The sequence below is a fragment of the Liolophura sinensis genome, chromosome 3, assembly GCF_032854445.1.
Source record: "Liolophura sinensis isolate JHLJ2023 chromosome 3, CUHK_Ljap_v2, whole genome shotgun sequence".
Classification (NCBI taxonomy): Eukaryota; Metazoa; Mollusca; class Polyplacophora; order Chitonida; family Chitonidae; genus Liolophura; species Liolophura sinensis.
The window spans coordinates 15,423,298-15,440,731 of record NC_088297.1 but is presented as its reverse complement, the minus strand read 5'-3'; the positions used below and the strand labels follow the sequence as shown (position 1 = coordinate 15,440,731).

The following is a 17,434-nucleotide window of genomic DNA, read 5'->3' as shown; positions in this document are numbered from 1 at the left end:
CCATAGTTATGGACACTCTGATGTTGGACAACCATAGTTATGGACACTCTGATGTTGGACAACCATAGTTATGGACACTTTGATGTTGGACAGCCATAGTCAATGTACCCTTGGATGTTGGACAACCATAGTTATGGACACTTTGATGTTGGACAACCATAACCATAGTTATGGACACTTTGATGTTGGACAACCATAGTTATGGACACTTTGATGTTGGACAATTATGAATTTTGTAATTTATGGTAATGCTCAATCCTAAAGATATAATCTACTCGTATCATCTGCCCATCCTACACGCATCTTGATTGGATGTGGGGCAGATCCTGCGGCCATGATGGGCAGCCCATGCGCAAATGTTGGTACCATCCTGATTGGGTCTTACACAGATCTTGATTGGCCGGTACATTTAGTGTTGTTTAGACCATTTTACGAAATTTAGCCTTTGCCTACACCTTACCAAGTAAGTTTGTTTACCTGTGAAGGTACGCATGATGATGAGAAAAGCATTAGTGAATGGTCTATCATTAACCCTAACTCTCACTCATTCAAGCTAGTAAAAAGGTGAGCTAGTCCACCTTGAAAACTTTTGCAGTGTTCAGTGAAAACCATGCAAAAAAACCATACTTAACACACACACACAAGAGCATACTAACCTAGGCCTGTGAGATAGGAGGAAGAGAAAATCAAACAAAAATCACAACAATAGATTCGTTAGGAAACATCTAACTGATCAATGCTGGAATACTCCAGTTTTAAAACTGTGCTTGTAAAAAAAAAGCTGACATTTATACTTTATTTGGACTAAAAAATGAAAATGAAAGTGAAAGATGAATAAAAAGTAAATTTGACTGCCTTGTGTAATTTACATGTACAACTGCAAACATGCTATAGTTTACAGAGCATCTGCTCTATGCTTATTTCAACCTAAAGTTTTGATATACAGTATAATAAACTTAAAAGTGTAGAAATATTTAGTGTTTCTGACCAAACAGAATGAAAAAAAAACCCTACTCAGTCCTTCTTTACATGTTTACATGTAGAGTCTCATCACAATATGTATTTTCTATCTAGCTACCATTAACTCTCTGACTTCCATTAATTGTCTACCTGACAACCATAAACTGTCTGACTACCATTAATTGTCTATCTGACAACCATTAACTGTCTATCTGATTATCATTAACTGTCTACCTCATTGCCATTAACGCTCTATCTCATTACCATTAATCCTATATCTCATTACCATTAAATTTCCATATCATACTGCCAGGTTACCATCTCCCTACAATTTCACTCACCTTCTATTGACTGGAACAACTCGGGCATGTCTCCTAACTTGACAGCATTTTCCACATTAACATGTTTGTCTGAGCTCTCCAGGCCTTTGTCCATGGCCTTGACAGGGGTGGCCTCAGTTTGACTAGTGACACTGCCGTCAACTTCTGTCTCCCCTGGCGGAACTTCGGTAATATCCTTGACGAGTTTATGATCATCAGCTGTGCTGCGAAACAATCCTGTAGCGTAATTCACAAAAGCACTAATATGAGGGGAACTTGTAAATGAGCCGAACGACGAGGAACTCCGTGCCTCGACTACCTCCTCCTTGCTGAGGTCAGGCATGGGAATGGGGTCGGACTTGGAAGGCGCACGCTGAAGAGAGGTTTCTTCTCCCTTCTTGCTCTGCAGTGCCAGCTTCCTCAAGAGATGAGTACTGGAAGTACGTAATGTTTCCAATTTGCATGTGTTCTGTGAGAGAGCGTGGGACAAACCCTGGGGTGCAATTTGGTCTTCGGAATGTTCCTGGTGTATTTCCTTCTGAGACTGTGTAGGGGAGGAGGTGACAGGCTTATTCTCAGAGACCGGGCCTTTGCTGTCCTCCTTCATGTCCAACAACACTCTTTTGTCCAAGAGCGAATCGTCTGTCACATTTGTCGAAAGATCTGTGGAGCAGGAAGTGTACATACTTGTCTCCCCTGAAATGTCTGCGTGGGTGCCAGTGCCTGAGCTATCGAGGGTGATCTCGCTTGACTCAAGATCTAATTCTCTCAAAGTAGTTTGGAGCTGTTGCAAGGAAGCTTCATGCATAGCATCTCTGAAGCTATCATCGAAGCAATTGTCAACAAATACTAAAGGCCGCAAACCCAAATCATCCTCGGCCTGATTTTTGGTTAGGTTACCTTCCTGACCCAGTCTCACATTACTTTCACTTTCGCTTTCATTTTCAGGCTTACTGGAGCTCACTGAGCCACCATCATCTTTTACCGCCTTGCCTTCTGTGCTCACAGGCATTTGACTAGACATCCCTGATTGGCCAGGATCTGTGGGACCCTTTGTAATACTGGCATCTGATTGGATGTCTTTGCCTCCTCCAGTTGCTTTCTGCACAGTAATACTGGGATCTGATTGGTGGGTGGTGTCTGAGTCTTTGCTAGCTCCACAAGAACACACACTTCCCGCCTCGGACAACTCGCTCTCGACTGTAGAGGAACGAGGAGGTTTTGAAGTCTCTCAGGGCTGACTTTGCCCTCCATGTAACATTTCACCTCAGGAATCTCGTTTGAGCATATTTTGGCCATAGGACAGTCCCTTCCGTGGTAAATCTCACGCCGCGGGGAATCAGTAGGATGCTCTTCCCTGAAAGCAGTAAACAAGCACACTATTCACTTATATATTAATTTATATTTTCATTGGTGTTACATGACATGTTTCAGATTTTACCTTTATAGGACAGTTGAAAGTAAAATCGATGGCCTCTTCATTAATTCTCTAAAAAAAATCCCCCCTCTCGTAACACAAAAATGAAGCTGACATTACTTAAAATTAACTCGATGGATCTTTCCACAACACTCCCAAGAGGGGTGGTTACGCTAGAGCCGACTTAATCATAATCTCTTTCCAAGATATTCACACCAGCAAACTTCATTACCTCAGGAGGGAATTTCAAGTCATAGAACTGCATCCAGTGATAACTGATTTATTTGATTGATGTTTTACGCCATACTCAAGACTATTTCACTTTTACTATACTACTGATACTTTTGTTAAGATATCAAGTATCCTTCACGCAGATACATACAAACAAAGTGAAGTTTTACGAATTAAAAATACTGAAATAACTTTTGACAGATTATTATTATTGTAACATGAAAAGATTGAGAAGAAGTTAAACAGTAAAAATTAGTCTGAATAGTGCGGATTGACTTAATCAATCACAGAATCTCAAAAATGTGCTTTAATATATTACAGAAAATGTATAATACTCAACTGAGAGAAGAAAAAAAAAAAAAAAAAACACTACTCAATATTTTACCAATACTCAGCCAAATCTTCCCACAAGATAATGTTTGAAAATGGAGGAAGACAGCTGCAGATAAAATGCAAACAAAGGCTAAGCGATCGGTTCCAAGAGGAAACTGCTTCGTAAAACTGTACTCTAACTCAAAACTCCCCTATTACTGCAGACTTAGTGGCTGATTATTGTTCAATACCATGCTGTAGTGATCAGTTTTTATCTGTGGAGAAAACCTGTGTGCATGGAGTAAACCACCAACCTTTGGCAAGTTGCTGACAAACTTTTCCCCATGTGACCTACATATACATGTTTCCACATGACGTGATATTGGTGGAAGGTAAGTGATCTTAATAAATATTAGACTATGCAAAAGAGTAACACAGTCCACTTTATGACCCCATGGATAGTGAGGACTGTGCAAAATGAGTGTCACAGTCCACTTAACGTCACTATGACCCCATGGATAGTGAGGACTTTGCAAAATGAGTGTCACAGTCCACTTAACGTCATTATGACCCCATGGATAGCGGGGGCAATAAAAGTTGTACTGTGCAAAATGAGTGTCACAGTCCACTTAATGTCACTATGACCCCATGGACAGTGAGGGCAATAAGTTATACTGTACAAAATGAGTGTCACAGTCCACTTAATGTCACTATGACCCCATGGACAGTGAGGGCAATAAGTTATACTGTACAAAATGAGTGTCACAGTCCACTTAATGTCACTATAACCCCATGGACTGTGAAGGCAATGGAATCCACAACAAATGGAATTTAACATGTCATATGTTTTCTTAGAGCTCAAAATAAAGCTGGAAAATGACATCAAAGTATTAACACCTGTCTACATCAAGCGCACTGTCCTGTAAACAGAGCATAAATAACTACTGCTGTTTCTCATATGTAATGAACTATTCCTGAAATGGCAGAACTCAGGGTTTTGCTGTACATCAGTGAACATCTCCATGTGCATGACACAATGTTATGCTTTAAAAGAAGAGAATAAGAAATAAAACTAAAAAAAACAACTTACGCCTGTCCTTTAAGTTTCATGGCCGCGATATCATGATACATGGCAGCACTGATCACGGTGTCCATGGGAGCCATCATCCCATACAGCTCTGGGCCATGTTCTATCACCAAGGGGTCGGATACATTAGGGTCAAACATGATCGCATTTGGGGTCACTAGCAGAACTCCATTTACCACTCCCTGAAAACCCAAAGTTAAAGAGGAATCGGTTGCCTTTCTCTCCATCAAACAGCACCATATGATCTTCAAAATCACAAGGGAAATCCGTTGAATTGTACATCTACTTTTGATCTTCTTTTTTTAGAGTTTAAATAGCCAACCAAAGACAACTCAGTGACACATATATCTGCTTCATGACTTTCTAACAATTATCACAATTTGATGACATCTAATATCTTTCTCATAACCTAAAACTGGTTGAATCTCTAGATGGTCATGAGTTTCCCAGTTCCTATAAGTGAAATATTCTTCAGTACGCCGTAAAACACCAATCAAATAAATAAATAAATAAATAAATAAACAAATTTGGCTATAATTGCAAACTCAATTTCTTTCACAAAGGTAAGCATTCCTTTAAAGGAAAAGAAGAGTAATAAACTTTTTATGAACTGAAATTCCCTAGAATACAGATAATGTTTTCAATCCCATTAAAAAAGCAAGGTGTTAAAAATGGGATCACTTCCAGGCCTTGGAAAGTTACTGGAACAGATATTGTGTGAGTGGATTATCTCCCATGGATTGGAACTCTCTAGTGCTCTGGGTAACTCTACTGCACAACTATGGCCTAAATTATGCACAAAATAGGAACATGAACTTTTGCCAGAAAGATTTATTTATCTATTTACATGACTGGTGTTTTATGCCATACTCAAGCATATTTCACTTACACTCCAGTGGCGAGTATTTACAGGTAATGTTGGGAGGAAACCGGGCAGAGCACAGGTGATGAAGATTGAAGGCTGTAGCAACAAGATTGGCCAAAAATAGGACATCTACTGAGAAACTTTATATTGCCTACACATTGCTCTCATTTATTTACAAATGGTCGTTTTATTTTTTTTTTCTGTTTTTTTGAAGAAATTATTGTCACTTCATCAGGTGACAAGTTTTCTCGCGTTCTACAGGTGATCCATCACTAGCATAACTAAAAAATCCAAAACTGAAATAAAAATTAAAACCAAAAATCTACTTTTTAATTTGGTCTTATCTTAATGTTTTAATGATTTTCCTCTGTTTTCAAACCTCCTGTAAATATGTCTTCAACAGGAAACTGGCTGAGACATATTCATGTAGTCTACATTTTCCACGAATTAGATGATCTTCAAGTTTTATTTTCATTAAATTATACCCTCCGCTGGAATTCAAAAGAGATTTACTACCCCTTTAAAACAAAACTCACTGATCGTAAGATGACTCCCCTTTTTTTTCTTGACAACCAAAATGTTATGGTTATTCTTTATTTGTCTTTTCCTTTAAAGGCAAAGAACACACTACAATGAAGTATATGTCAGATGAAAGACTATTAAAAACCGTCCAATAAATTGGTTTGATTTATGTTTTAAAATTTTTTCCGACTGAGTAAAATCGCTGTTAAAACATTAAATTCTATGGTGGTCCGTAGTGAACTAGCGGGTATTGGAGAGGTCAAATCCATATGTTTTTGCTTGAAATAGTTCGTTTTGAGGTCCATTTAGCAGATGTGTTCATACCCAGGTTGCTGGCAGACCTTCCCACGTATGGCCGAACAGGAAGCCAACATGAAATGGACTTGAACTCACAGCTATCCAAATGCATTTTACTAAGCCGAAAAAATACTATAAAAAGAAATCTAAATATTTTTATGGACAGTGTGGTTTTTTATCTGACACATGCGTTAGTTATTCTTCTTAGATGACCTGATCCACCTGGACATACCTGTCCGTCAGTGATGTGTTTCACGTTAACCTTGATGAACCTCTCGTAGCACTCCTGGTCAAGCTCTTTAGCCTCCTCCTCAGAAAGCTTTCGTGGAGGCAAATCATCCGTGTCGGGGAGTGATGACTGGGACGTCTGTCGTTCAACATGACCTGGGACTTTAGTTGGCGGGCGGTCAGCCATTTTTATTATTGGTACATCCTACCAAAAAAGAAAAGGACAAATTTGATTTCTTTCTTTACACTTGTTTGATTAAGGAATTAAAAGTCGTACTTAAAGAGACCATGATGGAGATTTTTAGCAAAAATATTGAACAGCGCAAATTCAATAGCCCAAACAAATACCTTTCACAAAGTATCAGCCTCGTTTGTGCTTTGTTTCTGTTAAACTTAAACTAGGTCTAAGTTGATAGTTTTTCTCTGGACAATCTATGTTTCTTCACTCAGAAATTGTCATGAAAAAGTGAAAAACATGACAGAAAACCCCAATCTAATAATTAAATACATTTATTTTGGACTAACCATGCCAACTGATCAACTAGGGCACTTAGTTCTACTTACAGGGAAGAGAATCTTGCCTTGAAAATCAGCTGAAATTTCTTCTAGTTAACTGATTAGTTTTGGCCAATTTGGACAAAGATTTTGACAATCCTGAACTCAGTTGAAAACTTTGATCAGTGTATATGTACTGTAATTCTTCAATTCATTAGCTGCATTGTGTTTATTGAGGCATTTTCTGAAGGTGTTATTCGTAAACTGATAAAATTATACTCTTTCTGAAGCCCTCAAATTGACCAACCCAACCAATGTAGTTTTGTGTCAAGAATCAACTTAAAAAAGTGCACAAATTGCACTGACAGTTGCTCTTCCTGCGAAAAGGTTGAGGAATTTGGGTATTTATGTTCAGACTACAGGAGTGCCACATTCTTCAGGAAATCTTTAAGTCTGACTGTCAAGAACCGGAGTTGACCCACATGCGGTGCGGATTAGCAACCTAAGCCTTCATGAAGTTTAATGATGGGGAGAGGGGAGGGGGCTAATATCCCATGCCGTCCTGAACTCAGACTGTGCGGAAGTAACCAATGGGGGAAATTTTAAATCATTCTCAGCAAGTTATTTAACGGGTTAAAAAAAAAAAAAATTTTTCGATGACCGAGGGATCCAAGCTTCAGAACACGTCAATGGCGTGTCAACGTTTTAATGACGGTGTAGATGGACTCATGGGTGTATAATTCCCCTTCTCTCAGTCCATGCCAGAGGAGTTTTACCCTATGTGGCTAGGACCAGTATCCTGACCAACAGAAGGGATTACTGCACAGCTGGGGGCTGATCGCTCTCCCTTGACATCTGCTCGAGGATCAAGTCGGCTAAAATTTACGGCCAGAAATTTGTGGCTAAACTCTACGTGAATTTACGGTAAAATATGAACATGAGAAGCTAGACCTTGCAGTTTCGCATCTGCACTGTTACAGAGGAAATTACTGCAAGTTTAACTCTAGACAATCAACAATATACAAATAGAAACAAGGTTTTGTGAGAAATCCACTATTAGAGTTGTCAGGAAATGAGAGCCTCAGATAAACAAAAAAAAATAATTCAGCCATCATTAGAAAAAATGCATTTTGCCTAAAGTTTTTTCAACATTTTTCAGTTGACTCCTTTTCCTATATTCTAACTGATTCCTCCACATTACAGGGCTAAGACCCTTTTCTTTAAGTTTGATTGATTTCTTTCAGAAAAACAAGTGTTTACATCAGAGATATAATTTTTAAGCCTTTTATAGGTACTTTTAAAAGTGCATTTTTACATTAAAAAAATAATACATGTTGGTTAGAGGTTCTACAAGTATATTTGGTTTTCAATTGCTTTTTAAAAGAATTGTTTTTTCTATTTTTCTCAAGCAATATTAATTTTGTTAAAGCCCCTATTAGCTTAATTATAGCCAAAACCTAAAAAGAAAAAAATCTCTATAGCGACTGACCCTATTTTTTTTTATGATAGTACATTGATACAGCTAACAGAATTTTTTTGGAAGGATCACCTTGGCCAAAAATTAACAGGTATAAAAACGAAAGAAGTGTAACATTCTAGATATCTCTCTGAATCAAGAATGCTACAACCAATGTTTGATGTATTTACATGCTTTCTAGTGAACAGTGAAAAAAAAAAAGCAGTCAAAATCATTCAGGAATTTGTGAAAAATCATGCTTGTGGCTGTCCACACTTTAATCATGCTTGTGGCTGTCCACACTTTAATCATGCTTCTGGCTGTCCACACTTTAATCATATCTGTGGGTGTCCACACTTTAATCATACCTGTGGCTGTCCACACTTTAATCCTGCCTGTGGCCATCCACACATTATTCATGCCTGTGGCCATCCACACTTTAATCATGCCTCTGCTTGTCCAGACTTTAATCATGCCTGTGGCTGTCCACACTTTAATCATGCCTGTGGGCTTCCACACTTTAATCATGCCTGTGGTCGTCCACACTTTAATCATGCCTCTGCTTGTCCAGACTTTAATCATGCCTGTGGCCATCCACACATTATTCATGCCTGTGGCCATCCACACTTTAATCATGCTTCTGGCCATCCACACTTTAATCATGCCTGTGGCTGTCCACACTTCAATCATACCTGTGGCTGTCCACACTTTACTCATGCTTGTGGCCGTCCACACTTTAATCATGCCTGTGGGCTTCCACACTTTAATCATGCCTGTGGTCGTCCACACTTTAATCATGCCTGTGGCCGTCCACACTTTAATCATGCCTCTGCTTGTCCACACTTTAATCATGCCTGTGGCTGTCCACACTTTAATCATGCCTGTGGCTGTCCACACTTTACTCATGCTTGTGGCCGTCCACACTTTAATCATGCCTGTGGGCTTCCACACTTTAATCATGCCTGTGGACGTCCACACTTTAATCATGCCTCTGCTTGTCCAGACTTTAATCATGCCTGTGGTTGTCCACACTTTAATCATGCCTGTGGGCATCCAGACTTTAACACAATAATATACATGTACACCTAACTCACCATCCTGGGTTTGTCTTCCTGGGGTAGGAAAGTGGCGGGTGGGCTGGGCACAGGGGGTGAGGCTGAGAGCTCGGACCCGGAGTCATGGTTAGGGTCGGGTACATATATCACCTGAAACAGGTAAGCAAGAATGACAGGTAAGCAAGAATGACAGGTAAGCAATAATGACAAGTAATGACAAGGACATACACATGAAAACACTGATTGGTAAACCCCATAGTCTTAGCTTTGTCTTTACTCTCTGCCTTCTACAGGTTTCTCTATAAGTTACATAAACATACACAACTTTACTTTAGGAGGTTTATTAGGCCTGTTGTAAACAGAATGGGGCGTTACATCCAGGCTCTTCTGTATTAATATTTCATGTACATTTGTGTGTGAGCGAGCGAGTGAGTGCTTGGAGTTTAAAGTCGTATTTAACAATTTTTCCATCATATGATGACAAAGGAGTCCTCAGAGTGCATGTAATGTGCCTCCTTGTTGCACGACAGATTTCCACTGCTCTTGTATCTAGTGATGGTTCACTGAGACGCCCAAACGAGGGCAAGTAAGCCACCCCACCCGAGTCATTACACTGATACGGGTCAAGCAGTTGTTGCACTATCCCCTTAATGCTGAACGCCAAGCGAAGAAATTGCAACTTATTTGTGACCCAACCCAGGACTGACCCTGGATCTACAGCCTCCTGAAGCAGACACTCATGTACCTTTGTGAGTATAGTGTACATGTACAAGTAAACCCTATCAAATAAGTACATACATATCACATACATACAGCCCCCCCCCCCCCCAAAAAAAAAAAACCACATGTAGTAATTTACACTTTTATTTATTCATTCCTTTGATAGGTGTCACGCCATACTCAAGAATATTTCATTTATATGACGGTAGCCAGCAATATGGTGAGAAGAAACCAGGCAGAGCGTGGAGGAAGCCCACAACCATCCCCAGGTTGCTGGCAGACCTTACCACATACAGCTGGAGAGGAAGCCAGTATAAGCTGGACTTTATCTCACAGACAGCACTTTGGTGAGAGGCACCTGGGTCACTGCACCATGTTGGTGTGCTATCCCCCTTGGCCACTATCCTCTTTTACTGTACCAACATCAAAACATTCCTGCAGATTTTGTGGGTAGAGATAAATTAGAAATGGGTGATTAATTGTAGGTTTTCACGGAGACATTCCAAAGTTCAGCATACAGTGATGTAATCTGTATAAGTGGCGTACAGATAAACAGATACAATGGCCCACTGATCTTGCACAGTCCATTGCTATGTAGGCAAGTGAAAAACTGTGTTGTAGTTGTGCAGATAGCATCACATGTAATCAAAAGTAATGAAAGTCACCCACATAACTGACACGCTTGTACAAATACACAAACGTATCAGCTAAGACAGAACTGACATCTGATACGCTCTCCATTCAGAGACCTGTAGTCAACCTGACATCTGGTTGTGCAACAGCTAGCTGATATTCCATCACTGTGTTAATCTGACTGACATAGTGCAGATCAGCACAATCTAGGGAGCATGAAATGTCCATGCATTTTATAACACGTGTGATCAATAGAGTGTGACATGCCAGTCAATTTGTTGTAATTCAGAAACAATTGCCACCATATTTAATATCAATACAGGGACCTCCGTGGCTCAGTTGGTTAGTGCGCTAGCGCAGCGTAATGACAGAGGAGTCTCTCACCAATGCGGTCGCTGTGAGTTCAAGTCCAGCTTATGCTGGCTTCCTCTTCGACCGCACGTGGGAAGGTCTGTCAGCAACCTGTGGATGGTCCTGGGTTTCCCCATGGACTCTACCCGGTTTTCACCCGCCATAATGCTGGCCGCCATTTTATAAGTGAAATATTCTTGAGTACGGCATAAAACACCAATCAAAAAAAAAAAAAATAATAATAATAATAATATCAATGCCAACATATTACATGTTTCCACACATTTTTCTTTTTTTCTATCAATAATTTTTATTACCTATAGTAACAGTCATCATCAGGCCTTTGTTTTTGAGCAGCTGTGTGATTTCATCCTACACATGCCATTTTAACACACCTTTTAACCATGGGGTATGAGTGAAACAACACTGTGTTTCCAGTTGCTCTAACATGGCACTGTCCATGGCCATATAATAATTCCTCATTAAAATTGAATTTATAGAATTAACAGGCATGTCAGAAAAAAAGGTCTGTTTTCATCCCGCTCAGGTTGTATTATTTGTTGTCTTTAATCTTCTTTAAAAATGAAAACTGGAAAATATAACATTTAAAACCGTCAAGGGAGACAACCTATACACACCTGGCCTGGGAAGATCATCCGAGAGGGGAGCTTGTTGAGTTTGGCGAGCTCTGATGGCGTTGTGTCAAACTGAGCTGCAATACTCTCCAAGGTATTGGACACTTGTACCTGACAACAACAACATGAAGTGCCAATTTATTCTTTATTTGATTCGTGCTTTGCACAATACTCAAAAATATTTCACCTATAGAACGGCCGCCAGCATTCTGGTAAGAGGAAACCGGACAGATCCTGAGGAAAATCCATGACCTGTCGCCATAAGCAGGATGTCCTCAGGTCTTTCTACATACAAATGAAAAATGAAGCAGCGTGAGCTGGATTTGAACTCCTTACACCAGCAAGAAGCTCCTGAGTCATTGTGCAGCAATAGAGAGTAAATGTATGCAAATATGTACATGAACATGAAGTACACAGAGCTAAAATGAAAGCTCTACAAAAAAGTAAAAATAATAATAATAATATATTTTTGATTGAATTCTTCAGAACACTATTAAAGGCATAATCCATGTTACCTTACCACAAGACCTGTACACTTCAAATGCAAAACATCACGGAGCGATCTTGGACTTTAGTAAAAATTTCAAATCACATTAAAATTGTTATATCTGATGTAACAAGGTCAAAGGATTCCTTGACAACGTAAATTCTGGGTAAGTTGTTGTACAACAAATTTCGGCTATAAATAACAGAAAGAAACATACCAAATTTACTGATCAAATACTGACTAAAGTCACAAGTCAGACTGTTTCACGATCCCGGACCCCAAGTTTTTACTAAGAGCAAGCAAGAAAGCCTGCACATAATATCATATACTGAAGAACAGATAATTATTGATAATTACATACTTGCTGGAAGGTCAAAAACTGGAGTTTGGAAGTACATGCATGTAACAAAATAGCAAAACACAGTCTAGGAAAAAACTAGGCCTGTTAAAAACACAATCTTAGTTTAAAACTGGGGCTGCTATGTACAGCACATGCCATCTTGGTCAGAAACGGTGGTTGTTAAAATTAACACAATCAGAAACTGTGGCTGTTAAAATTAATATAGAAATTCAGTTAGAAATTTGATCTGTTAAAACTCAATCTCAGAAACTTGATCTGTAAAACTCAATCTCAGTTAGAAATTTGATCTGTAAAAATCAATCTCAGAAACTTGATCTGTTAAAACTCAATCTCAGTTAGAAACTTGATCTGTTAAAACTCAATCTCAGTTAGAAACGTGATCTGTTAAAACTCAATCTCAGTTAGAAACTTGATCTGTTAAAACTCAATCTCAGTTAGAAACGATCTGTTAAAACTCAATCTCAGTTAGAAACGTGATCTGTTAAACCTCAATCTCAGTTAGAAACTTGATCTGTTAAAACTCAATCTCAGTTAGAAACGTGATCTGTTAAAACTCAATCTCAGTTAGAAACGTGATCTGTTAAAACTCAATCTCAGTTAGAAACGTGATCTGTTAAAACTCAAACTCAATTAGAAATTTGATCTGTCAAAACGCAATCTCCAACAGAAACTGGGAAAAGACAATCTCCAATAAGGTTAACATTTAACAAAACAGCTTACCCCCATTTGAAGTAAACTACTTAAGTACGTATACAGAATTATTCTCAGTTAAAAACTCGAGTTTAAATCTTAAACAAATTTCAAAGTCACTAAGGATCTTTCCAGTATACATGGATACTAAGACACATGATTTACATGTACCTATGCAATGTACATGATTTACAGGTACCTATGCAATGTACACGACTTACAGGTACCTATGCAATGTACACGACTTACAGGTACCTATGCAATGTACATGATTTACAGGTACCTATGCAATGTACACGACTTTCAGGTACCTATGCAATGTACATGATTTACAGGTACCTATGCAATGTACACGACTTTCAGGTACCTATGCAATGTACACGACTTACAGGTACCTATGCAATGTACACGACTTACAGGTACCTATGCAATGTACATGATTTACAGGTACCTATGCAATGTACATGATTTACATGTACCTATGCAATGTACATGATTTACAGGTACCTATGCAATGTACACGACTTTCAGGTACCTATGCAATGTACACGACTTACAGGTACCTATGCAATGTACATGATTTACAGGTACCTATGCAATGTACATGATTTACAGGTACCTATGCAATGTACACGACTTACAGGTACCTATGCAATGTACACGATTTACAGGTACCTATGCAATGTACACGACTTACAGGTACCTATGCAATGTACATGATTTACAAGTACCTATGCAATGTACACGACTTACAGGTACCTATGCAATGTACACGACTTACAGGTACCTATGCAATGTACACGACTTACAGGTACCTATGCAATGTACACGACTTACAGGTACCTATGCAATGTACACGACTTTCAGGTACCTATGCAATGTACACGACTTTCAGGTACCTATGCAATGTACATGATTTACAAGTACCTATGCAATGTACATATTTACCCACATGTATTGTAATGTCCCACTTAGTGTTAATCTCCTGTTACACCTGTAGTTTGCATAGTCAAACTTTTCCCTCTGTAGTATTACAGCTAACAGACACATCCAGACATTGCACACTGGCTCGGTTATAACTTCAACAGATTGACTGCAAGGTCTGCACTGTGAATTTGTCAACTCAGTCTGCATATAAATATATCCATGTCACAGACCATAGGCCCTTGGATGATTACAACAACACAAACACAACAACAACAGCAGTGGGCGATCAGGTGCACATCTGGCACAGGTGTTGGACCATTCACCAGGCATTGCCTCTACAGCTGTTGTAATAAACACTGCTGTGATATTAAGATGATATAATGAGCAAAGAATTATATTAAACTTGTAGACCATCTTACATGCACAGATAAATAAGTTGTGTAATTGATTTATTTGGTTTGGAGCTTGAATTCAGTTATCTACATGTACAGGTAAAATGGAAACATTTCAATCAACATGTAACCATTGATACATGTAAATAATGCATGTTTCCTCAGTGAAGTGGACAGCAGGAGTAGTATACAACATATACATGTGTAAAGTCAGATCAGAGTCTCAGAGACACATATGTTAACTGAACCAATGGGCCAGCTGTTCTTGTTCGTTCCCACGGCGAACTTCAACATGAAAATGTACAGTATAAAGTTTAAAATCCTGAGATAGTTACCTGGATATTCACATACATGTATCTACTACATGTAAGTTCACGGAAATGATGTCAATGAACAACATGTGCAAAAATTGACAAACGAATGAGTACTTTATGAGGATTTATTTATTTGACTGGTGTTTTACGCCGTACTCATGAGTACTTCACTTATATGACGGCGACCAGCATTGTGGTGGGAGGAAACTGGGCAGAATCCAGGGGAAACCCACAATCATCCGCAGGTTGCTGGCTGACTTTCCCCCGTATGGCTGGACAGGAAGTCAGCATGAGATGGACTTCAACTCACAGCGACTGCATTGGTGAGAGGCTCCTGGGTCATTACGCCACGCTGGCGCCATGAAGGCCATGAAGGCCCCCCACTTTATGAGGAAATCCAAGTCGTGTTGCAAAGTAAACAAATCTTAATAAGATCTCATTTCATACCATGTCATGTTTCTCAGACTTGACTTTAATATGGAAGTTGGTCCACATCTATTGATGGCCACAAGACTATATACTGGATAAGTACAGGCAAGATTTAATACTCAGGATAAATAAGAACAACACTGGAAATCTGATTTAAATGCATATTTATCTGATCCATCAATGACCTAGATTAGTAGAAATGCCACTGACATGAGCCTACTGGCTACATGTACAAGCTAATCTTTTCACTCTCTCTCTCTCTCTCTTTTCTTTCTCCAGAGTCTACAGGGGGTACACTTCTGGTCAACCCTCTAAGAGAACCCCTCACCATAAGCTTGTTGGCTAGTCACAACACTTATCACCCAGCTATACGTACTTCACAGTATGGTAACAAATTTTAAGAAAGATGAGGTTTCACATCAGTATTTTTTTTTCTTCAGTCTAGCCAAAACAACAGGAAAAAACTTAATAAACAAAATAATAAACAAAATGTGCAGAATGATATAACTGTAAGGCATTACGGCATGCCAGGTTAGTCTTGTCTATTTACAACATTCTTCCAGTCTTACTGTTTAGCTTTATTTTAATTATCTGGATTTAACAGAATCATTGTCATTATTAATAACAAAAATCTCTGCAAATTTAATTTTCAAGCAGTTTTATTCTTTGTGAAACTTTCATGGTGACAGCCTTATGTTGCACCTGATTATGCTTCTAGTATCTTTGCTTAATATTAAAACTGCAAAGCACTTTACTTAATTTATTTATTTATTTGATTGGCGTTTTACGCCGTACTCAAGAATATTTCGCTTATACGACGGCGGTCAGCATTATGGTGGGTGGAAACCTGGCAGAGCCCGGGGGAAATCCACGACCATCCGCAGGTGGCTGGCAGACCTTCCCACGTACAGCCGGAGAGGAAGCCAGCAGCTAAAGTTTGATATGTAAAAAATTTATATTCAGAAGCACATAAAGGACATAAAATGAGCAATGCTTCTGATACAGTTTGTTGGTAAGCAATTAACCAAACTTCACCTCAAAAAAAAAAATAAAATAAATAAATTAAAAAAATATAAAAAAAATTTTAAAAAATGTTCTGTAGGTGGCCTAGTAGGTGAATGAATAAATCAGAATCAATGCAAAATGAGTTACCTGAAAAATGGTAAATATTAGGTGAAATACCGTACAGGTAAATATTTGATTATGATATTAACATTCTCACCTGGTACTCGATGGTGCCCTTGGGCTGCTGGCGTTTCACCTTCTTCTCCGATGGGGCTTGGGGCATTTCTGAAACAGACGAGAGGATAGTTTGACGAATAAGCTCCTGGATATTGTGGAAACGTATCTGTGGATCCTCCCCGGGTTCGGCCATTTTGAAAGTCAGGGTGTACATGTCCATCATGAAGAACAAATCCGGGAACTCACTCGCTGTCTATGTTCCGTCTCAACCAGTTGTTTCTTCCGATTACCAAAAAATAATATCCTATGGCCAACAAGGGTTCCACAGCAACAAGCTGCTGACAAAAAGTCCTGAAAACTTGAAATGTTCTTTCTACTGGATACATGTAGATTTAAAATGGATTAATATATTACGGAGAATGTCCTATCAGCCAACACTACAAGAAATTCTAACGAGGTGATGGCAAAAAGCTTTCTTACATGAAGATCAAACCAGCTTGCATGAAGATCAAACCAGTTTACAACGAATCAAACGTCAAGCGAACTGCATACAAATTATGACAAAAAATTTTCGTTAAAAAAAAAGCTTGATTATCCGGATAGACCATGAGAGAGACGAACTGAGTTGTATCCTCAGAAAGACTGCAATGTTCAGTAGTTCCACAGAATATGGAATTCAGACAATTATAGGACTTGCTTACATGCCATGCCTTCATATGTTACTCAAGACTATCATCCCCTGGGTACCTACATGTACATATACACATTATGCTGTCCCCGCATGGCCCAATGCTTTCCACCCTTTAACCACTGGGTGGGCATTTCATAGTGAGATACAGTGTATACAACAACAAAATTTTATTACAAATCATCGGACTAAAATCCATAGCATGCAGCTGTTGGCCATGGTCTAGAACTCAGGAAAAATTATATATGCCTTCAAGCAATCAATACACGCAAGTGTATGTATGTCACACTGTGATCTCTCACTCTGTAATTCTCAACGATGAACACATGTGTAGACATACTTGTATATATCAAAGATGAAGTATATGTAGGCCACCATCA

General features: G+C 38.9%; 1 protein-coding gene across 1 annotated transcript in view; it reads right to left on the bottom strand.

The window, feature by feature from the left end:
• Window positions 1-17,434, bottom strand: part of LOC135464215 (oxidation resistance protein 1-like) — a 74,064-nt gene that overhangs the window by 19,855 nt on the left and 36,775 nt on the right. The window contains 7 exon segments of the mRNA XM_064741719.1: window positions 1,302-2,293; window positions 2,296-2,637; window positions 4,331-4,509; window positions 6,244-6,444; window positions 9,285-9,395; window positions 11,588-11,695; window positions 16,407-16,474. Of these exon segments, the coding sequence (XP_064597789.1) occupies window positions 1,302-2,293; window positions 2,296-2,637; window positions 4,331-4,509; window positions 6,244-6,444; window positions 9,285-9,395; window positions 11,588-11,695; window positions 16,407-16,474 (2,001 nt within the window).